The 25,465-nt window shown below is 35.9% G+C and overlaps 1 protein-coding gene across 1 annotated transcript in view; it reads right to left on the minus strand.

Moving 5' to 3' along the window:
- Window positions 1–25,465, minus strand: part of LOC140136188 (peroxisome assembly protein 12-like) — a 231,436-nt gene that overhangs the window by 114,688 nt on the left and 91,283 nt on the right. Inside the window, exon 8 of the mRNA XM_072157897.1 lies at window positions 13,643–13,820. Coding sequence (XP_072013998.1) covers window positions 13,643–13,820 — 178 coding nt within the window. The remainder of the gene's footprint in view (window positions 1–13,642; window positions 13,821–25,465) is intronic.

Here is a 25,465-nt window from a genome sequence, read left to right on the forward strand (position 1 = left end):
CATTTTTACATGGTTATGGTTTATGTCCTTTAATGAACTTTGAGGTATGTTAAGACATATTCTACAAAAATCAAAGCCTTGGTTGGTAATGGCTTATTTGTGACAAAATCTTGTCATTTTACTTCAAATTATGTAGCACAAGATTAAATTCATTTGTGATTAAGTAAAATGTTACTAATGTATCATGGGAAGGGTTTTATTTTCTCCTGTGGTTAGGGGAAGAAGTGTAAGGAAGGCATCCTGCAATGTTTCACCTTTTAAAGAAATTTATCCACGATACCAGTTGTTGAAGTAGCTATTTTCTGCTGATATGAATATTGTTGAAGTAGTTGTCTACTGTTGATATTAGCATTGATGAAGTAGCTATTGTTGAAAGAATTGGATATAATATTAGTGTTTTTAATATCAGATTATATTTTATTTAGCAGATGACACCTTTGAGAAATTTTATGTAGTTTGCTGATTTTCAATACTTACTTTGATCAAGTTTCTATCAAATTATACGAGGGGGTATCCAAAAGTTTTTGACATTACCCAGAAGGAAAAGAGCCATATTGATGTAATTTTGTCAGTGTAATCACTGGTCCTTATGTAAATTATGGTCCAAAAATGGTCTCATTAGTATGTTTACTTTCTTTACAGGTGGCGCTAGATGGGCAGTAGGCGCATAACCTGCAAGATGGTGAAAATTGAGGCATGCAGCATGATTCAGTTCCTGCATTTGAAGGGTTAGGCCTACAATGCTCAGAAAATCTATGATGAAATGAAAGCTATCTACGGTGATGATTGCCCATCATATGGCACTGTTGCTTTTTGAAAAAGGAATTTCCAAACTGGCCACATGTCCCTCACAGATAAGCCAAGAAGTGGACGTCCATCACTTACGGATGATGTGGCCACAGTGAAAAAACTCAAGAAAGTGGAGGATCTTATCATGAAAAGATTATGCGCCCAAGCCAAGCCAAGCCAAGCCAAGCCAAGCATAGCATAGCATAGCATAGCATAGCATAGCATAGCATAGCATAGCATAGCATAGCATAGCATAGCATAGCATAGCATAGCATAGCATAGCATAGCATAGCATAGCATCGCATCGCATCGCATCGCATCGCATCGCATCGCATAGCATAGCATATGCATAGCACAATATATAATGGCTTGCATGCTATATTAGAGAGCTTCCAATAGTAGCAGTAAGTCTGGTGTATATCACATAAAATACAATTTTGGTACAAAAAACGCAATTTAGAAATAATCCTTTCATGGATGAATAATAATGAAAAACGAAGTGTGATGCACAGCTGTGCCCACTATATTTGCTTATTTTTAAATTAAGAGCTTATAGTATTAGGCCTGCCTTTTTTCTCTGTGCACATTGTTGTAGAATTATGATACAGTTCTGATACAATTGAAGGTATGGTACTTACTAATAAAGGATAGGCCTATACGTTATATTTCTCTTTCACTATTGAAAAATAGTATTTTATAATGAAAAAATAAGCTTTTTGCCCAAATATTTCAAGTTAACAGTGAAGCAGAACACCCCAGGCAAGCACATTATGTATCCATATATCATAACTGATGTTATCTATCACTTAAAACTTGAATAGGTTGCATTATGTAATACTCTGTGTAAAATGCATCATGCTATATATAGCAAATTGAACACAATTTCTGTCCCTTATTTAGGGCAATGAATCAATCAAACAATGCATATTTCTATACAATATCCTTGGGGTAGTACAATTTTAAATACCACTGTGTTTCTCTGATACAGAATGTCTAAAAAATGAAACAGTTTCTTGGGAGGATGTTGAAATTAATATTTTGGTTTAAAATTATTTCACCCACACACACACACCCCTCCACACAAATTATTTATTTCACCTTAGAGGTAATTTTTAATCTTATGTCCAAAAATATAAACTTTTTTCCAAACTTTTCAGATTTCAAACATCCAGAAGATAAAAGAGTTCAAGGAACTTTTCGCAAGCCATTTTCATAGAGTGTATACTATACAGAAGTGAAGTAATTAAGGCTATGAAGATGACTGATGGTGATCTGCCAATGAATAAATATAAATTTGTCAAGATAAACAATTTTGTTACAACCATATATATCTTCACCCTGCTACGATAATTGCCCAAGTCGTTTCTGGTAATTTTGAGAACAAAGTACAAAATACGGTTCAAGCATGCATCAGTTACATTATCACCCTATTATTTCTGAATATTCCCTTTAATTTGTCTCATTATCATTTGTTCTTGTGCAAAAATTGGTGAATAAATATGTTCTAATGCATGCTTGAACCACATTTCGTACGTTGTTGATGATATAGCCTACACCCTTATAAATATATGCATATTGCATGATGTGTGTACAGGAATACCCTAGTGGAATGCATTTCAAAGTTTACAAAACAATACACGTAATTAACTACACCTCATAACCTAATCAACTGTAATTTCATCATCAACCTGCTAACTATACTTGGAATCCTATTCACCTACTGTAATCAGTGATGCCAATGCCAATGTTTAGTAGCCCAATTTGGCTACTTGGAACAAGCCTGTGGACCACTTGGTCAACCATTAATTGCCAAATACAATATTTAAACTCTTGCCGACACCTACAAACATGAATTGGGGGTATTTATGTACAAGTACAGTAATAATGAATTACCGGGCGTATTTGATGACTTCTACGTTCCAATATTCATAATGACCAAACGAGAAACGCAAATAAATTCAACTTAATGAAGAACAACAAAACATTTACTGACCATGCCATTCGTACTGCTGGTCCAATATTATTGAATTCATTGCCAAACTCAATAAAAACGGCAAATTCATTAAAACATTTCCGTAGAATATATAACTGTGACATGATCTCAAAATATGATTAATTCTGGAACAATGTGTTTCTCGTTTGTTTGTTATGCTTTGTTTCGTTTTTACTTCTTTTGATGGTAACATTTCTTTGTTAAAGGGGGTGACTTCCTCTGGCCTTACTGGCCTTCTGGTCATCCCCTCCATAATTCATTTGTTTGATATTGCCTTTGTTTATTTGTTTTTTAAACTTTATATTTGTGTGATTTCATGTGAATTATGGGAAATAAATTATCTTGTATCTTGTACCATCATCATGATCATACCACATTTTTATTTTGATTACTATTTGTAAAATCAAGCCCACACCATCCAGATCTCACTGAATGACCATCATTTTAAGGCTCTTCTCACTCAATTGCATAAAATCTCTCACCAAATAAAGACCTCTAGTTTTGAATCGCAGCCCACACACCAGTCATTTTGAAAATTGAGTGACACCTCCTGGACAAAATGCATCGTTCAAGAGATTAAGGATGGTTATTTGCTAGTCAAATGTAAGGGAAGTCAGCCAACTAATTTGTTTTCCATCCAATTGGTTGATTTCATGAAGAAATGCACCTACATTTTGGAAATTAGGCACATAACATACAATTTTGGGCTACTATACAGAGCTTTGGATAAAGCCTGGCACAAACAATTTTTGGCAACACTGACTGGAATCTGACATTGGTTCCATCGATTATTGAAGAAACACACTGAAATATTCATTATTTAATATTGAACAAGACCTTTAGTTCTGATATTGAACCGTGCTATTAAACAATGTAAATGATATTTTGATTTGACTTACATAAAATGACCTCTCTGCTCACTCATATGAACTTTAAAACACAAGGTGATAGGAGTTCAACCTTGGAGGCCTGTATAAGGGGCTATTCCAGTTGAAATCCATACACCCTCTATGAAAGACATGACCTTAATCTTCCACAAACAGAATTTCAAATGAAGTTACCTAAATGGGTGAATTCATTTGAAATCGATACCCCCCTGTGGGCGATTAACCCTAACCGTACCCATGGGGTTTTTTTGCTATCGGAAGTTTAAGAAAAATGAAAAAGGAGAGAAGATGAAGAAGGAAATCACATGGCACCCACAAGATTTGAACCTCAGACCCATCGCATGCCACGCAAGATCAGAAGCCTGTACCCATGGTGGTTTCGCTGGCCCCGTCTGCGATTCCCCGGGTATATATGACTTAGGCTGATTGCGTCATCGCATCACATGATATCCATACACGCACAGTGCTTTTCATAGTGAGCTTTTGTGAGATTCAATTCAGTTAGGGTTAAGGTCATGTCTTCCATACAGGGTGTGTAAATCAACTGGAATAGCCCACTGATCACCTTTCACTTTCATTGATTGTGATGGGAGCACACCAAAATATCAATGAAGCCCTATGGACCAATAGGTTTCTTGTATACTCTTACAAAACATTGATGTTATTATGACCCACTTTCAATTTTGTTACAGATGGGGAGGAGGGAGATGAAATCAACTTTGATATATAATGTTACATTATATTTTATAGGGGTTCATCGATCCTTTGTTTTATTACCTAAAGCCTGCACAATTTGTTACACAGCTAAGAAGAAGTGTTTGAGTGCATCAGGGGCAATTAAATAAAGAGTGTGGTGGTTTCAAGCTCAATAAAGCTGTTAAGTTACGAAAGAATGACCTATATAATTGTACCTGGTAAAATATCCACATATAATAACGTAATAAATGTCAACTCATATCAGCAGAAGAAAGCTACTTCATCAATATCCAGTATACACAGTAGATAGGTACTTCATCAATACTTAAATCAGCAAAAGATAGCTACTTTTATCAATACCAATTATCAACAGTAGACAGCTGCTTCATCAATACTTATTTCAGCAGAAGATAGCTACTTCATCAATATCCAGTATAAGCAGTAGATAGCTACTTCAACAATACTTGTATCACCAAAAGATAGCTACTGCATCAATACCAATATCAACAGTAAACAGCTACTGCACCAATACTTATTTCAGCAAAAGATCGCTACTTCATCAATATCATAATCAACAGTAGACAGTTACTTCATCAATACTCATATGAGCAGAAGATAGCTACTTAATCAATATCCAGTGTAGGCAGCAGACAACTACTTCATGATCAATACTTATATCAGCAAAAGATAGCTATTTCATCAACAGTAGATAACTACTCCATCAATACTCGTATCAGCCAAAGATAGCTACTTCATCAATATCAAGTATAAGCAGTTAATAGGGAGACACCTACTTCATCAATACCTACATCAGCAGAAGATAGCTACTTCATCAATACTTATATCAGCAAGAGATAGCTACTTCATCATTACCAATATCAATAGTCAACAGCTACTCCATCAATCCTCATATTAGCAGAAGATAGCTACTTCATCTATATCCAGTATAAGCAGTAGATAAGTACTTCATCAATACTTATATCAGCAAAAGTTAGCTACTTCATCAATACCAATATCAACAGTAGATAGCTACTTCATCAATACATATATCAGCAAAGGATAGCTACTTCATCCATATCCAGTATAAGCAGTAGATAGATACTTCATCAATACTTATATCAGCAAAAGATAGCTACTTCATCAATACCAATATCAACAGTCGACAGCTACTTCATTATACTTATACCTGCAGATGATAGCTGGTTCATCAATATCTAAGCAGTAAATAAGTACTTCATCAATACCTATATCAGCAGAAGATAGCTGCTTCATCAATATCTAGTATAATAGTGTACTTATATCAAAAAAAGATAGCTACTTCATCAATATCCAGTATAAGCAGTAGATAGGTACTGCATCAATACTCATTACAGCAAAAGATAGTTACTTCATCAATACCAATATCAACAGTCTACAGCTACTTCATCAATACTCATATCAGCAGAAGATAGCTACTTCATCAATGTCCATTATAAGCAGTAGATAGATACTTCAGCAATACTTATCAGCAAAAGATAGCTACTTCATCAATGCTCATATCAGCAGAAGATAGCTACTTCATCAATGCTCATATCAGCAGAAGATAGCTACCTCATCAATATCCAGTATATGCAGTAGATATACTAATATCATCGGAAGACAGCTACTTCGTCCATTCCGGTATATTAGCAATAGATGCAGTGTTCTTGAAGAGGTTCATTAGGTTTGTAGAAACTCATAATATACATTTCATCTTGTCAAAACCAAAAGTTCTTTACTGACCTGACAGTTTCGACCATCTTGGACGATGATCATCTTCAGAGTGATGTTTTTCTCTCCACCTTCTGTTTACCAACAGAGGGCGCACCAGCGCCCAGAAGTGGGTCGTATACGTGGCTAAGAATATACGTGAGAATTATGGACAGAACTATGTCAAGACTGTACGTGATTATGAAAATATTGGCAAGAAAATCGCCAGACATCGTAACCATCTCGTCTTTACATTACGATGCAAGGAATTGAATATCACACCGCCGAGCCTACGATTAAAATGTCCCATCAACACCGCTAGAGCACGAGATATAGTGAACAACGCACGACAACAGCTTGTTCGCGAAAGAATCAGAGTCACCACCAATAAAATTAACAGTTTTAAAGATCAGAAAACGAAATTTGAGACCAATTTAAATTCCCGGTTTCCGGAAACATTGTTTGGTCAGGTGACCGATCACGTGTCTCGCAAAACAGAAACTGAGTTTTGCAAAACAAAATGGCGGCATCAACAAAAGTTGGAAAAATTACAACTTGCTCCGACTTCGAAAGGACGCAAGTAAATACACCGGACAATGTTGAATTAAACGGCTAACAGCTCAAGAAATGGGTTATTAATTTATCGAAGCATAAGCTTACCAAACCACAGGAAAGTGTATTGGCGAAAGGTTTGAATTTCTCGCCGGCGCGAACAAGATCCCATACGAGGAATACATTGTAGCGACTGAACAAGCGTGTCATAAGCTTTCCAACAATGAAGCCACGGTTCTCAGATCCGAAATTGCTGGTGTTTTACGCAATGCTCGCCCCAAATCGAACATTTCAGCAGAGGAAAGGCGTGCAATCCAAGATCTTAAGAAGGAAGAATCCATACTTATACTGCCAGCAGACAAAGGCAAGGCTACGGTGCTTATGGATACAGCTGAATATGAGGACAAAATTCATTCAATGTTATCGGATGAGCGCACATATGAACTGTTGCCTTCTGATCCCACTCAACGCTACAAAAAAGAACTGGTAGCCATACTTACTAAGTTGAAAAAAGAAAAGAAGATTGAAAAATATCAGTATGATCTTCTGTTTCCTACGGCGGAGAATATACCGCGTATCTATGGCACACCAAAAATACACAAACCCGGTAATAAAGTGAGACCGATAGTAGACTATACAGGGACCATAGGCTATCAAACATCGAGAGCCTTAGCGGACATTCTGTCGCCTTTGGTGGGAGGAACTGAACATCATGTCACCAATTCAAAGGATTTAGCGGAAAGTCTTGCAGAAGTCATGATAGAGGAAGGAGAAATTTTAACTCGCATGACGTCGTCTCGCTTTTACCAATACGCCTATCGACTAATCGCTTAATGTCATCAAAGCTAGATTACAACAGGATAAGACTCTGCACAAACGGACTCTACTCGCGGTGGATGACATTATTGATCTTCTCAAGTTTGTACTTACCACCACATATTTTCTGTTTCGTGGAAAAATATACAAGCAGCGATTTGGTGCGGCTATGGGTAGCCCGGTTTCCCCAGTTGTCACGAACTTGTATTTGGAATTTCTGGAGCAGCAAGCGATAGCCACAGCACCTTTAGACTGTAAGCCGCGCCTCTGGAAACGTTATGTGGATGTGGATGATATTCTAGAAATTGTAAAGGAAGATCAAGTTGAAAATCTCACCACACACCTCAATCAAACGGACCCCACGGACAGTATCAAATTTACATTCGAGAAAGAGCAAGAAAGATCCATACCGCTTTTTAGACACGTTGATTGTGCGCAAACCTGATGGTTCTGTTAAGCTACTGGTCTACAGGAAAGCCACACATACAGACCAGTATTTAAATTTTGCTTCTCATCACCCCGTTCATCATAAACTGGGCGTGGTCCGAACACTTTTGGACAGGATGAACAGTGTTGTATCAGAAAAGGAGGACAAAGAACAAGAAGAAGGAAAAATCAAGCACGCACTCAAGAAATGTGGCTATCCCGAGTGAACTTTTAACCATGTCAAGCGCAAGATGGAATGTAAACAGGCAAAAAAGCAAAGTAAGAACAAAAATTCCACGGAAAGAAGCAAAGGACTTGTGATCATACCTTATGTTGAAAAAATGACAGAAACAGCCACTCGCATTTTCAGAAAACACGGCATAGCCACTGCAGTACGTCCACACACCACTTTAAGAAAAATGTTGGTGCATCCAAAGGACAAAAGAGACCCCATGAGTACCACGGACTGCATATATGAAATTCCTTGTGCAAATTGTGATAATACTTATGTTGGTGAAACTGGGCGGCGTTTTGAAACAAGATTGAAAGAGCATAAAAAAGAAACTGAGAAAGTAGCCCATAGTAAAGGAACATTTACTCGTCAAACAAGAAAACAGTCGGCTAGCGAACAGTCCAAATCTGCTATCGCGGACCATGCCGTTCAACAAAATCATGTGATTAACTGGAAAGATGCTCAAGTACTTGAAAAGGAATGTAATTCGGGAGACCGCAGTATAAGAGAAGCCATCTGGATACGGAAGAGAGCACCGAACACAATGAACAGAGACGAGGGGGCCCATTATCTTAGCCACGATATCGACCCACTTCTGGGCGCTGGTGCGCCTCTGTTGGTAAACAGAAGGTGGAGAGAAAAACATCACTCTGAAGATGATCATCGTCCAAGATGGTCGAAACTGTCAGGTCAGTAAAGAACTTTTGGTTTTGACAAGATGAAATGTATATTATGAATAGATGCAGTGATTTCTTTCCTAAAATTTATGTTCATTTCAATTAAACAAGTAGAATTTAAAAAATCTAATTTTCAATCAAATACACTGATAATGAATACAGTCATATTTCTCACAAGTTTTGTCAAAACAAAATTGTTCGCATGACTATCAATCTAATGTTTGTATAATCTTAGCTGCTATAGTGTTATGAATACAATACCCTTTTACCAGATCCAGTTAACAAAACAAAATATTCTATTTGAGTTAACACCACCATATTAAATTTTCTATCCTGCTGTTCCAACAATACTTCAACTCTGATATTTTAGTGAGAGTAAGAAGATTGATTTTTCGGGCTCTGAAATTTCCAACTTAAAAGGATAAATGCAATAGAAGGGAGTGACATAATCGGACCTTGCCAGTTTAAAAGGGGTAGATGACATACCTCCGAGCTAAGACATGACCTATAGTAAAGTAGTACGCCGTAATTCACTTTTATATGAAATATTCCCTCAGGTATGACGTAAAAGAATGATTATCGTTGATGATGTCCTTCACTTCATAAAATGGTCCATCCTTCCAAATCAGAAACATGTCGGTACATCTTGCATTTTAGCTAGATGCTTTAAAGGCACAGGTATATTGAATAACCATTTTATTAAAGTTTGATTTGTTGTTGATTTTAGACTTAAACGATTGTGTAAATGTACTTCATACAAGAATAATGGGTTTTTTTATGCTAAGGTTATGTTGATTACCATCAGAAATCCATTATTATTATTATTATTTAAATTTCATTCCTAGTAAGAAACTACATGTGCTGATCCCCAAAAGAGGTCGGGTACTCAGTACAAATAAAAATATGGGGATTTCCCGCAAGGCGTGGGTTGCATTTTTGGCCATTTGGTATATCAATGACCCCTTTTTCTAGAACAATTTTGGTATATGGATGGGTCATATTTTTCAAGGTGCTCTCAAATATTTTTAGAAACAGCCCGATTTTGCCTCACTGCAGCAACAACAAAAAATTGCCAACAATTTTGGGGAAAAGTGGAAAAACTAATTTGTGTTGAATTTTGTTGAAAATTAGGACTTTTGGTATCTCCTTACCCACCCCAAACTTGAGTCACCCCCATCTTCTTGCTTATGCCAGTTCTAAAAATTGTCTCCTCTCTTCCTACCTCCTTTCTCATTCGCCCATACATATTTAACTGATTTTTCAAAGTTGTAGACATGATTTTGGTACCAAATTAATCTAGAACTTTTCTTTTTCTTTCCCTGATACTAAAAACTTTTTTTGTTGTAAATTTTCACCATGTTCCTGGTTTTTGTAGCAATACAAAGTAACTTATCATTGAAATACATTGTATGCTGATGTGAATATGATATTCAATATGATATGATCTATACTAATATTCTAAAGTTACAAATATATGAGAAAGTCATTATTGCGGTGCCTATCGGGCTAGCTATCAATGCTTCAATGTTAGGGACCTGCAATATCCACAATGTTGCCTTTTTAAGTTTGCTTTTTGCAACAAAAATGTAATGGTTTTCTGTCTGGTTTTCAAAAACTAATGTTATATATTACACATCTCTAGGCTTTTGTATCAGAGTATCCTATTGTTTCTGTGATTTTGTGTGAACCATTATGATTAACTTGAGGAAACAAATAATTTCCATTCATGGAAGATCCTGCTAATTACGTTACTATGACAAATAAACATCTTGATGAATCAAAGTACTCCTATTTCCCGGGTTCAATTTGATGTTTCCCTGGTTAGTATTTTAACTACACTTGAAGAAAATTAGTTTGTCAATTTTTAATTCAAATTTTTTTGATGACTTTCAACTGAGTGTAAAAAGAGATACAAAATAAATTGTGATGAAAAACACACAAAACTATAAATGAAACCACTACATTCTTCAGAACAAGCACATCAACAATAGGGCATTCAAATGGAGAACTTGATGACAGGGTATGTAAGGCTACAAAACTTGGGATGTGTTTTTGTAAAAAAAATATAATCACACTTCTTCCGGTCCCTGCAACATTCTCACAATTAAATGAAACATCCCCTGCAAAGCAATCTCTATTTCCACACTATGCTTAGAGGATAAAATACTACATGATATATTATAAAAAAATTCAATCTCCTCTACTCAATCACTTCTTGTTAATACAATTCCATTGATAAATCTGGATTGGAAAAAATGAATGCTAGTGGCATTCAAGGTTAAGTAATAGTATGGGTGTATTGAAGGTCAGGAAGCTTGCTTATGTTTAGCACAAAACCGTAGGGTATAAATCATACTACATGTAATGAACCAAAGTATATAGGACTTGTCTGAAAAACTCTGGTCTATTTTAAGAACTGCTGAACCAATACTATATAAGCTGAACCGTTGAATGCACTTGTCACATATGCTAATGACACTTCTACCATCAATAGAAATGACGGCAAAGACATCAGCTATATCTGGCGCTCTCTATTTTCACAACCAATCACTATGTAGCTAATCTCTACAACGTCCGCAATAAAGTGATATACCCTGGACATCACACATCCACTCGTTGTAAAATGATTATCTGACATCAGACTGTATGATCACCGACCTCATAAGCAAGAGGCAGCCTACTTAAATGTAAACTGCAGTTGAATCAGCAGATAGGCAAAGTCTGCTTGTTCTCTGTTGACAAGGTGCAATCTTCAGTGCACAGCTCTTTTCAGAGCCACCAAAACATTTTACATTAGCAGAGAGGCAAGGTCTGCTTTTTTTTTGACAAGGGGCGGTCTTTAATGAATGGCTCTTTCTGAGCCATCAGTAGGCAAGGTGGGTAGCCTACATATCTCATTTTTAGGTACTCCGTCCTGAAGAAGTCAGAGCTACTCCTGAAAAAAGCTTTACAGTTCCAAATTTGTCCGACATCGAACCCGCTAAAAACTATTTAATTGTTATGCTAATGAAAATCTAAATCTCAGACATTGTGCAAATACATTTTACCTTCTCCACCTGGCTTACATTATTTGATATTTGCACAATGAGAGGATTGTATGATCACAGCCACTCTACAGCAGTCATAAGTGACAATATTGATAATGGATAAGTCATGCTTAACTCTCTTCACGCGGGTGTCGACTGCAGACGACAAGTTTCAAAAAAAATTTTAAAATTCAAAAATTTCATAAATGTAAATTTACATGACCATATTTGGAATCAGCATGAAAAATGCATTAAAATGAGTACAAACACGCCTAGTATTGATCCAGTAGTTCTTAAGATAGCTCTTGATATTTTGAGAAAATATTTCAAAACTTGAACTTTTTCCATTGAAGCGCATGGCTAGCACGCAGAGCATTAATGTATTTTGTATAAAGGATTGGGTTTACAAGAACTAGAAGTTACTAAATTTTGCTATGTTACTTAAAGGTGAAACTGTACAGTTTATCTGAAACTTAAGACATCAATACATTTGTACCCATTTGCGATTACAAATCTTATTACATTAACCAGGTATCAGTAGGTATCAGTAATGATGCATTCAGCACAGGCCCGTAGCCGGGGGTGGGGAGTAATTCGCAAAAGGTCTGCTTTTTCTATTGGAAAAAAAAGGCAAAATTAGGCCAAAAATGTCAATTTTTTTCATAAATATACCCTAAATCATGAACTTTCTGTGAAATTTCTCGAGGCTCCAAAAATCAATTGTAAATGGGTTAAATAACTAAAGGTTTGCTTTTGGCTAGAATGAAGATTACTCTTGAAAAGGTCTGCATTTTCGTCAAGTTTTCCCCCCTGGAAATTTGCCTCCCCCCTTGCCCCCCTCCCAGGGGTACCGCTAGAACTAAACACTCCAGTATCCGCAGGGACCCCCGAACTTTCAGAAAATTAAAAAGTAGGGGGTCCGGAGTAGAGTTTGGTGAGTCCGAGTTGTATAAATGCAGCATAAATAGTATGTCTGCAATAGCACTAGATTGAAAAACTGGGGGTCTGCAGGGACCCCTGAACTTGCAGAAAATTTCAAAACAGGGGGTCCGAACTCTATTTTGGTGGGTGGTCCGGGACCCCAAAAGCAACCTAGCGCTACCCCTGCCCCCTAGCAACCTAGCGCTACCCCTGCCCCCTCCCCCTATGTCTGCAATAGCGCTAGATTGAAAAACTGGTGGTCTGCAGGGACCCTTGAACTTGCAGAAAATTTCAAAACAGGGGGTCCGAACTCTATTTTGGTGGGTCCGGGACCCCAAAAAGCAACCTAGCGCTACCCCTGCCCCCTCCCCCTCTGAAAAAGACCTGGCTATGACACTGCTTTGGAGACCAGGAATAAAATGTTATTCCGGTTTGCAAGCAGGGTGCAAAGAGTGAATTGGTACATGGGAAGAGACTGGCTAAGTCTCTTCAGGTTTTTGTTTTTATCAAATATTGCATATTTCCCTTTTGTACAAAATGCACTTTTATGGCTTATTAAAACAAATTGCCATTTGGGTTGGTCAGGCCCATCAAGAATTGGTTCTTTTTGTTTTCTTTTTTGGAGGGGAGCAGGTAAGGCATTACCATCAGGAGTACCTTTTACTCCAAGTGGACTTTCCCTCTAAAATTAACTACTTGAGGCTATTTTGAACAATTTGACATTAAAAAAAATGTAATCACTTTGTTATTTTGTCCTTCTAATTTGAACCTTCTTGGATATTTTACCCATCTTATTGTAGATTTGGAGGGAGGTGTATAACAGGTTACAACTGGTTACAGGCGCAGATACACTCTACCTGACTCTAGCACCCTTTGCTATGCTCTTGAGGACTACCTACCTTAGGTGGGTCCGGTACTGGTAGCGACGTCACTGCTACCTGTGTCTGATAGCTTTCACTCATGTACCACCATTCCAGAAACTGCAGGAAGAACACACCTAACGATAGGCCTTGAGATATACCAATGGCAAGAGCTCCTACACCCTTCTGTAAATACTTGGTCACTTGCTGCATAAATCTGCAGTAAAGAAAAATCAGAAAATGGGTCCGTGTGAGTCTGAAGTATTTTGAATCACACACATCCCAGGGTACTCATGCTCATGAGTGAACTTTGAATACACTCCCTTTTGCATCTCATTTCGCAAAGTTTTCATGTTAAAACACCCCTATTTACAGTGATTTCTGACGGAAACATGGCACAGCAGGTTGTATACATTGTATAATTGATGTGATGTCATATGTGATGTGCGTCACACGGAATAATGAAACTGAGATGATTTGTGCATTGTATTCGTAAATGAAGTATAATGAAACTACGATGATCTACATCAATGTGATTTATCAATGAGGAGCACCTTTTTTCAATTTTGCAAACAAGTGGTATTAAAAATGACCCCTTCTTAAGGGATCTAAAATGAGCGTTTATTAGGTTTCGACAGTATTTTTTGTGGGACATGAGAGCACCTCAGACCTATCGAATTGCATTCTGAATACTGAAGCATGTCTTTCTGATATCAAATAATTTTCATTTTTGAAAATCACAATATAATACAAATTTTATGACAAATTATAAAAATTTGATTATTTTTCAAATTTTGATATATAACAGTCCTCGAAGTAAATTATATAAATCTAATGATATATTCTTAAAGTGTATGTAGCAGGAAGGAAAAGCCGACGGTCAATTGAAAATTTTGACCTTTCATATTGAAGATATGGATTTTTTTCCCAAAAAGACCTAATTTTTTTGGTGTTTTGGGAAAAAAATCCATATCTTCAATAATGAAAGGTCAAAATTTTCAATTGATCGTCGGCTTTTCATCCCACCTACATACACTTTAAGTATAAATCATCAGATTTATAAAGTTTACTTCAAGTACTGTTAAATATCAAAAATATCAATTTTAATGATTTGCCATAAAATGTGTATTAAATTGGGAATTTCAAAAAATCAAAATTATTTGATATCAGAATAACATTCTTCGTATTCAGAGTGCAATTCGATATGTCTGATGTGCTCTGATGTCCCAAAATAAATACTGTCCAAACGTTCATACCCCAGCCCTTAAGTGTTTTGCAAATTGTGTTTCATTTCTTTATCTGAAAATATCACGAAATTTTCGACGAGCATAAGTACCCACCAATACATGGAGTGCAGGAACTAGGCACACATCTTTCTCAGATAGAAAGTTAAGTGTGTTCTTTATTACACACCTGTCATCTCACAAGTACATTTCCATGAAATACACCCATAAGATGCCCATGGCAATGACAGATATTGTACCCTCGCTTTTGTCTTTGATAGGTCTGTCAATATTTGGATACTCTTGAAATTCTCTATTTCCATACCCATTATGCATTCTGATTATATTATAGCTTATAAATATGTCACATGAACAATGGCGGACAAGAAATGTCACCAATTTGTCGCCTATTTTAGCCAATATCCACATGTTTTCATCAGCAGAAATATGTTACTAAAACATATTGAACTAATGCTTCACTTATTTGGTACTTTACAATATGAAAGTAATGGAAAGAAAAGAGCAAAAGTTTGTCATTTTTTGACACAGAAATTTTGCCAAATTGACATGGTAAACCTCAATCTCGTACACAAGGCATGATTATATTTAGAGTTTAAAAGTATGCATTATGGACAAAATGTAGAATTCTACAAATAAAATAAGCTATGGGTTGGTGTATCTTTTATTATCCCAGACACTGAAATAAGGAAACAAGCCCTGATTGAGAATGACCCTAGCAGCAAAATGACGCCTATGGTCCTGGGCACGTACACCCATGATTAATGGCCCCTTGAACCGGCAACCAATGACAACATCACTTGAACAATAGGCAACCCCATTTCAGTCGCAGGGATAATTTGGTGTTTTATTTGACGAGCAAATTAAACTGCATTTTAGAAGTTAATTTTTTTAAATTACAAAGGACTTATGATTTTCCAAACCAAAAGGATTTCTATAACTGGATATTCGGTGTTCAAATCTGCATGTAGAAAAGGAGATATGTAACAAATCACTGGAAGATTTGTGGACTAACTGACCTTTTTAATCCAAAGGTAGCAAAAGCTACTTGTTCTTTTTATGCAAATCCTGAATCTTGCATATTCTGAATCATAGGAATAGACTTTTTGTGGGAAGGAGAGATTTATTTTCTGAATTGTTTCTGACAAGAAATGGAATATTCCAGGTGAAATCCATACACCCCCTATGGAATTTTGACATTAATATTCCACACAGCACACAGAGAGTGTGCATTTCAAATAGGGTTACCTGAATGCGTAACTTCATCTGAAATCTACGCCCCTGTGGTCATGTTAAGGTCTTGTGTATTTTAATACATATTTCAACTGGAATAGCCCATTCAGGCATGGGACTACGCATTTATGAAAAAGTCTGGAAAAGCTGGAAAAGCAAGTAAAATTGGCCAAAAACACCTGAAAATGGGCTGAAAATAAATAAAACTGCGGGAATTTTGACATCAAAAAAGCTCCCATTACAAATTGCTCTCTGACATTTTCCTAAAAGTTTAATGCTCTACAACCTAGTCATAGGCTTTAACATAAAAAGTTTTGAAAAATTTTCTCAAAATATCAAGAGCTATTTCAAGAACCACTGAACCAATGCTAGGCCTGTTTGTACTCATTTTAAAGGAAGTCTCCGGCAATCACAACATTATTCCTTATATGTTAGAAAAATAATTATCAAGCATGAATCACATGGTTTTATTTAAAACAAACTCACAGGGACCATAAAAACAAATAAAAACATCCGTTTCTCAACACGCGATATTCAAAATTCCCGGGCGCCGAGTGCAATGACGTCCCAGTAATACAATGAAGGCTGACGACAATTGAACATAAATAACCATTACGTCATTGCACTTAGACAATTTCGGCACAGGAATTTTGAATATCGCGTGTTGAGAGCCGACTGTTTTTATTCGTTTTTTTATGGTCAATATGAGTTTGTTTTAAATTAAACAATGTGATTTGTGCTTGATAATTATTTTTCTAACATATAAGGCATAATGTTATGATTGCCGGAGCCCCGCTTTAATGTATTTTTCATTCTGATTCCAAATATGGTCATGAAAATTTACAATTCTAAAATGTTTGAATTTTTTTTAAATTTATCATCAGTAGTCGACACCTGCGTGGAGAGAGTGGGGAGTCAAATTATGATGCATCTACAGGCTGTATCAAAACGTTAGGTACCCATTGTTTTTGGTGTTTATTGACAAGCCTGCTTCTTCAATATACAACATTGAATCGGCTTGAAATGCCCAGGATTTATAGTTTAATGACCTTTCATAACATTTATCTATAAATAAGGTAGCTCCAATGTTGCATTTTGCTGTGGTAGTCTTGTCCATATAATAACTGGAAATTGATGGGTACCAATCATTTTGATACACCCTGTATTTGCAAAACTTCTGATCTTCATATTCCCCTTTCAAAATTACATTGCAATGCACCTTACCGGGACGGGGCACCTAAACTGTGGAGTGAAATTTTTATGACACACCTTATAGAAAATTATTTTGCTGTCTGTCTGCTTCCCCTTCACTTCACACCTGAGCATCACATTGATCAATGCAGACATTTACTGATTGAATCAGCTTAGGTCACATAAGCTATCATTTGAAAGTACATTAAGGAAGTCCTTGACATTAAAGGCACATTCTTAGTCAGTGGCTGTGGCTTAGCTTGTTAGCGCTGAATTTCATTGGTTTCTTCATGTCATCTATCACATTGAAGACAGCAGCAACGGTATCATCGCAGACGCATGTCTAGGTGCGAGTATGTGGCACGTTTTAGAGCATAATTCGTAAATGAGATCACAGTATAATGCACAACTCAACTGGTAAACAAGTTTTGTTCATTTCAGAAAAAGCAGAGTTTTCATGACGGTAACTTAATTATATGTAAACTTACTTGATGCTAAAACTCATGAACTAAACACCCTATGGTGCAATATGACAATTGACTTTTTATTCCTAGAAATGAGGGGAATAATCTGAGGTATATTATAACATGATTGAACAAATTAAAAATGTTGGCCCCATTATGATCTTTGACCCATCATGGGATGCATACGGGACATAGAAAAAAAATTGAACCAATTCAAGATTTATCATTTTAAGACAAAATGCTTTACAAATACAGCTATACAGCTCTATGTACTACTATAAAGAATATTATACCAGAGAGTGAAAATTGATTTTACATGGCAAACTTTTCCTGGATCACCAGTGCATCATATTTATCAATGTAGATATTCCCTGATTGAATCAGTTCAGATCACATAAGCTGGCATTTGAAAGTACATTAAGCAAAAGGCCGTGATAAATGTCAATGGCAAGGCAAGCACATAATATCATTATTCCTAACCCAATTATACACAGTTGCCTATATGAGAGGCAGAGTTAAGTGAATTCATGATTTGTTATCATTGTTAGTTCTGCAAACTGAGCTATATTAAAGGCCAGTAACCCCAATTTTGATGGAGCTTCCAGCTTATTGCCAGGCTTCTAAAAGTAAAAGATGAAAAACAAAGTTAACTTTCAAGACAAATTTTGTGAGGCTTCTAAAATTTAAAGTTGAAAAACAAATTAACTTTCAAGACAAATTTTGTGACAAAAACAACAACCCTCCTTGAAGGAACCAACTGACCCATATTTTATGTTTGGGAGATTTAAAAACAATTGCTTTAGCATATGCATGCAATGGTAGATTGACTTTAACTGGAATATAATTGTTTTTAATTCAGAAAGTTTTCAAAATATGTTTGCAAAAATTAGTCTCTGTTTTCTAGAGTCATTTAGCTTCTTCCAGAAATTATGTGGTTCATAATTAAGGTGGCATCCACAACAAAGATTTGTAAATATAACAAAGATTTGTAAATACAAATAATATGCAAATGAAATAATTAATATGCATAAGTGTGCAAATAACATGACACGTACTATACAACACAAGAGGTGATTACACTCTATCATCCATACCAAATTAGAAGTTCATTGGTAAATGCTTGAAAGCTTTGGAGTGATTAAGTAAAGTATGCAAATAAGGTCATTAATATTCAGATATGTCACGACACATCATACTCTAAATTATACTAAGTTGGAAGTTAATTGCTTATTGCCTGTAGGCAGCAGAGTACATTGACAGGATTTCTGGCAAAATATCAGGGGTGTGATTAAGGATTATTGGTTACTATCAAAACAATACTGAAAAAATCACGAGTGTAGGGAGAGGAGCATCACGACTCACGGTGGGGTTCAGCGGATTTAGGGTCCTGGTTTTTGTCTATTTGAAGGCTCAAGAGCTATTTTGGGCATGAATTTCATAAAATAAAATTCAAAGCATTATTACACATTGCATCAACAAACTCACTTCCTTGAAGAACCAAATTGTCATAATTACGACTCACGGTGGGGGTTCAGCCGTTTTAGGCTCCGGGTTTTAGTCTATTTGAAGGCTCAAGGAGAGCTATTTTGGGCATGGATATCATAAAATAAAATTCAAAGCATTAATACACATTGCATCAAAAAAATCACTTCCTGAAGAACCAAATTGTCATAAACCAAAATAGCAAAAAAATCCACCTGTACCCTATATCATCTCTATAAAGTTGATCAGTTGTTGTGTTAAAGCTGCAGCACTGATGAATTGATTTTGCTTCTGCCTCCCAACCAACGAACGGACACACAGCCAACAAACCATCTAGACCATAGATGGGGGCAAAAAATTACAAAAAAATATAACCAACCAACCCTACTTTGAAAGGCCATCTGCCTGAAGAACTTCTTATTGTATCACATTGTCACGCCTATGCATCATCTTTATTAATGTAGACACTAGACTGATTGAATCAGTTCAGCTCACAGCTATCATTTGAAAACACATTAAGAGAGATGAAAAATTTACAGCGATATCGTGTTATGAATATTGATTAATGTTATGAACTTTTCCTTGCCCTGACTGACTCTAATGCCAATGGCAAGGCCGGGTGAGGTACATCTGCTTTAAGCCTAGTAAAAAAATAAAGAAGTTTAGCATCCCCACTCTCCTCCTTTTTTTGGAGATTTTTCCAATTTCTTTTTGTGTACATTTTTATTTGTATTTTTTCTCAAAGATGATTGAGAAGTTGAAATTTTGTATACAGTCTTGCAAATGTATAAGACACATTTCAGAAGAGTTTTGTGATCACAGGAGGGACCAATATACCTTCCAAAACAACAAAATAATAAGTGTCTCCTTCTCATTTTCGGATATCATTCACAATGCCGAATACACGAAATATAGCGTTAAATATGGGTATTTAGAGCAGTTTCGTAAAAAAAAAGCCCCTCCTTCCCTTTTTTTTCGAAACACCAGGACAATAATCATGTTTTTACTTTTACTTGGGCTTATAACTCGATGATATCCTTGTAAATTGTTCATATTACCATGAAAAACACAATTTCTAATTCATAAACATATTATATCTTTTACATAGAGAGTGCACAACTGTTCACTAACAGGCAGTAGTTTACATGGAAGTGATCTGGTAAACTGAATCCCCTGTCTCTAAAATTGATTTTAACATACGGTCCAAGACGGATGGTTTCAAATTCTATTGTATTCATAGTTTTCAACAACGTCACATGAAACTTGCATAATAACTAAAACAGGGGTACATTTTTTCAATAATAATTCTCTCTTAACTGGACCCTGTGGGCTTTCTCCACACATGCTGTCTTTTCAATAATAATTCTCTCTTAACTGGACCCTGTGGGTTTACTCCACACTTGCTGTCTTCATCTGACCTTCAACTTGTAGAAAATGTAATTACATGTAAATTTTGAAGTTGGTCAGTTGTTGCATTTAATAATGCAGTGTTGATTAATTGATTTTGCTTCTGCACACCCTACCAGCAAACCAGACGGACAGACAGCCAACCAACCATCTAGACCATAACATAAGCCCCACACAACACATTTTGAAAAACTTTTGAAAACCTGCGGACACCACTACCTTATTGCATCACATTGTCGCATCTGTGCATCAACTTTATTAATGTAGACATTAGACTGATTGAATCAGTTCTGTTTCCTGCTATCGTTTGACAACACATTAAGAGATGACCTTGGCAAATGTCATTGGCAAGATAAGTACATCTGCTCATCTGCTTTATAACCCAATTTATACACCTCTTACCTAGAGTTAGGGCAAGGAAAAGTTCATATCATTAATAGGCCTATATTATATTCATAACATGATATCACTGTAAATTTTTCATATAACCACAATAAACACAATTTCAATTGCTTCAATTTCTAATTTGTAAACATATTATATCTCTTACATACAGAGTGCACAACTGTTCGGTAACAGGCACTAGTTTACATGGAAGTAATAGACAATATCTACTTCCAATGGTTAGAGTTACATGATCTTGTCAACCAAATCGCCTGTCTCTAAAATTGATTTTAACATATGGTCCAAGACGGTTTCAAATTCTATTGTATTCATAGTTTTCAACAAAGTCACATGAAACTTCCATAATAACTAAAACAGGAGTACATTTTTCAATAATAATTCTCTCTTAACTGGACCCTGTGGGTTTTCTCCACACATGCTGTCTTCATCTGACCTTCCAACTTGTAGAAAATGTAAGCTGTAAAATGATGAGAAGCTTTCAAATCAAGAAAAATTATGTTTGACAAATCCTTTTTGTTTATCATTTAATTGATGATGATATCATATCATAAATTTTAGCTAAGCAAGAACATCTGTATTATAACCCAATTAGATCATAGATCAACAACAAAAATATCTGATGATCTATGATTAGACTATGGTGCATACATAAGAGTCAGAGTTAAGGAAAATCTATAAATTGCAATAAATATTTATGATATCATATCATCAATTCTGCAAACTAAGCCGCAACCCCAATTGTAATGGAACATCCAGCTTATTGTTTAGCTTGAAAAATAAAATTTTGATTAATATTCTTGATATGATATCATCATTAATTCTGCAAACTAAGCCCCAACCCCAATTGTGATGGAACATCCAGCTTATTGTTCAGCTGGCTTAAGTAAAAGATGAAAAATAAATTGATTTTGAAGAGTATAAAGTGAAAATCAAATTATTTTTTTTAAACAAATTTCTTATTGCATCACATTTTTGCATCTATACATCCATTTTTATTAATGCAGACAGACATTAGACTGATTGAACCTGTTTAGGTCATATAAAGCTAACATTTGAAAACCAATTAAGAAAATGCCTTGACAACATGTTTAATAACCCATTTAAAAGGCCATACTAATTGTAAATAAATATTCATATAGTAATGCTGTAAATTCTTCATTGTAACACAATTTCAATTTCTCAAATTTCAAATCTTCTAACCATTTTTGTTGCACATGCAACCCTGGCATGCAACAAGCAACTGTTCATAAGCAGGCAGTATGTTAGTGTTACATGATCTTGTAAACCGAATCTCCTGTCTCTAAAATTGATTTTAACAACAGCCCAAGACAGGTTCAAATTCTATTGTATTCATAGTTTTCATAAACATCATATGAAACATTATATGAACTGAAACATAGATACATTTATTCTTGAAGAAATTCATCAGGTTTGTTTGATACAATTAACAGAATGTTCTTCTTGTCAAAACCAATTAATTTTACTGACCTGACAGTTTCGGCCATCTTGGTCGAAGGCCATCATCGGAGTGATGGTACTTGATCCTTCCTTCTGGTTGATTGGTCACCAACAGAGGCGCTCTAGCACCCAGAAGTGGATCGTATCGTGACTGAGAAAATGGGCCCCTCATCTCTGTTCATGGTGTTTGGAGCTCTCTTTCTTATCCACATGGATTCTTTGATGCGGCGTGCCCCGAATCACATTCTTTTGTCGAGGATTTTGGCGCCGTCCCAGTTGATCACATGATTATGCTGAACTGCGTGGTCTGCGATTGCCGATTTGGATTGTTCGCTTTGAGATTGTTTCCTGGTTTGTCTAGTAAAGATACCTTTACTTTTTGCTACTTTGTTCGATTCCTTCTTCTTAGGTCAGTAAAATTAATTGGTTTTGACAAGAAGAACATTCTGTTAATAGATACATTTCATAATAAATATAACTGAGTTCTCTCTAAAGGGCTCTGTACCCACCCTTGAACGGTACTTTTTTGTGGGACCTGAGAGCACATCAGACACACCAAATTGCATTCTTTTTTAATTTGCGATATACATTATCAAAAAGTGACATTTAACACTCAAAAGTAGATCTGCCGACAGGCCAATATATAATTTTGTAGGAGCCTCTGGTCATATTTTACCAGTGTGTTTGCTAGAATGTTAGCACACTTTACATGCCACCCTCTCTCTGCATGATATTCCCTCTCTGATCAACCTAAAACATGACATCAATGTGTACATTATAAATTGCTAAGTAAAGAATTGAATTGAAATTCTGAGACTAAAGCTATTGATTTGGTGGCGATGGGGTTGGGTACAGAGCAGAGGTATGAATGTGACTATCCATATTTTGCCATGAACCCATCATTTAGATGAATGTCAAGTCTTTTAGGTTGTGGGATCTTCACAAAGACATGCCAAATCACACTTTCTCCCCATGCTTGCTGTACTTGTGTATGTAGTGTTTACCGAATCTATCACCATATCAACCTATCCCTGAACCATGTGGAAAAGTTTCTATACAAAAACGATTCTCTTCTAAACCATCATGCGCACAGTTTCCACCTCGATACACCTGAGCACACATTTTCGTCCAAGAGCTCTCAAGGAAGCAGGGAATTATCTCCACACAGTCTTTGATTACACTACACGGTTAAAGACCCATCCAGTTGACCAGGCAAACTTACAAGGGCAACCTAATAAAATAGGCTTAAAATATAATCAAGTCAATGTTCACCTCTAGCTATACCATCCAAACTTTATGCAGCTCCCAACTTAATGTGTTTTAGTAATATTTGGAGCGGCCTTTAAGTGCATAGCACCGTAATAGCTGTGGAGCTTCTAGCTGAAAAATGGGCCTCTGTGATTGTTTTTTGTCGAAACCGCAAGTGTTCCCTTCACACAATCAGATTTTTTTTTATATCAAACGAAAGCTAACACTTCCCCCTAAAAACACTTTTGTCACTAGGTCAACAGTTACACAATTCAATGTTATAGCAAGACGAATGTGGTAATCTGTTGAAAACTACCTATCCAAGCACATTTTTTGTCCAAAATGTAGGTTTTAAAAGTCAAAACCTAAAGTGTTCCTTACAATATTTTTCAAATTTTATGTCATTATATGAAAAGGCACACTTATATTGTCCATATACTAGTGTCACTAGAATGACCGATGGCCAGTTCTCTTTAAATTGCAAATCTTGTGCAAAAAGGTTTTATTGCCATGTTTTGTCATACGGTTGAAAATTCAATGAACTTTGACTTTGCTAAAGAGCACTTACAAATTGATATGTGGATATAGTCTGTATACCTTCCTCGATTCAATAAAGTAAATTTAAATTTTGAGATTTTCTAAAAAACTGTTCAGTTTTGCAGGAATTTGTTTATGCTGTAGTTGAATTCCTTGCATCATTTCCTTTCTGAAAATGTATACTTTTATATACTTTTTATCATTACATTGAAACATACAATAAAAAACAATATCTAAATTACTGACTCAAGAAAGGTATGAAGACATACTAGAAAAGTTGGAAACTTCATTTTATGAAACACAAATCTCAGAATTTGGTAGTTTCTTGTCCAGGGGACACAAAATACTCTGAAGCTAAAGTTACGGAAAAATGCAATTTAAAAAAGCGCAGTTCGCCAGTGTTTTTCCTTTAAATGAGAGTTTTCCTGTGCGAAACCCCAGTGTGTAACCTTTCGAATGTTGTTTACCTTTTCCGTATCAATATTGAAATCCTCTCATCATTTTCAGCCCTTGCAGGCAAAAACACAACAAGATAAAACACTCTTTGAAATTGGCAGGTAAAAACAATATTGAAATAGTTTTCTAGTGTCTCTCCAGTCTTCCCATTCAATAATAATATAGTATTTCCACCTCAATGTCCCGTGGTGAACAAAACCTATGTCCTCAAGTGCGCTCTTGAAAACCTCCTTTGTAAATTGTGTAAACACACATCTGGAATTTTACTCACATTTTATCATGATTATTTGAGCGTAAAATGAAACAAGAAGTAGGGACTAGAAAAGCTGCAAAAAATAAAATGAGCTACTCACTCAATCACTGCTGCCAATGGCTAATGGGATAGGCTTTTAGTTATATCAGCAGTTGAGCCACTAAGTCATATTTTGTCCATTAAGCAGATTTTCATTTTATATATTTGATGCCCTCAAGATGAGTCAGTGAATGCATATAAGGTTGCATCTTTCTTTAGCTGTTATATTTCATCATTTGACACTTTTCCCACCAAGTCATTGGACAGCTTAAGCCAATACAGATGGAAAACTTTATTACTTTATCGCTCATTCTACAAAATCCGGTGCCAATAGCCTTTTTTCCATTCTTTGGTCCACACACACTTTGTCGAGCATTTAGGGCATCAAATCTGTTGTTTTTCTGGTAGAACTCAACGAGATCTACACGAACATATATAGTTTTCTATA

The sequence above is a fragment of the Amphiura filiformis genome, chromosome 16 (genome assembly GCF_039555335.1).
Source record: "Amphiura filiformis chromosome 16, Afil_fr2py, whole genome shotgun sequence".
Taxonomy (NCBI): Eukaryota; Metazoa; Echinodermata; class Ophiuroidea; order Amphilepidida; family Amphiuridae; genus Amphiura; species Amphiura filiformis.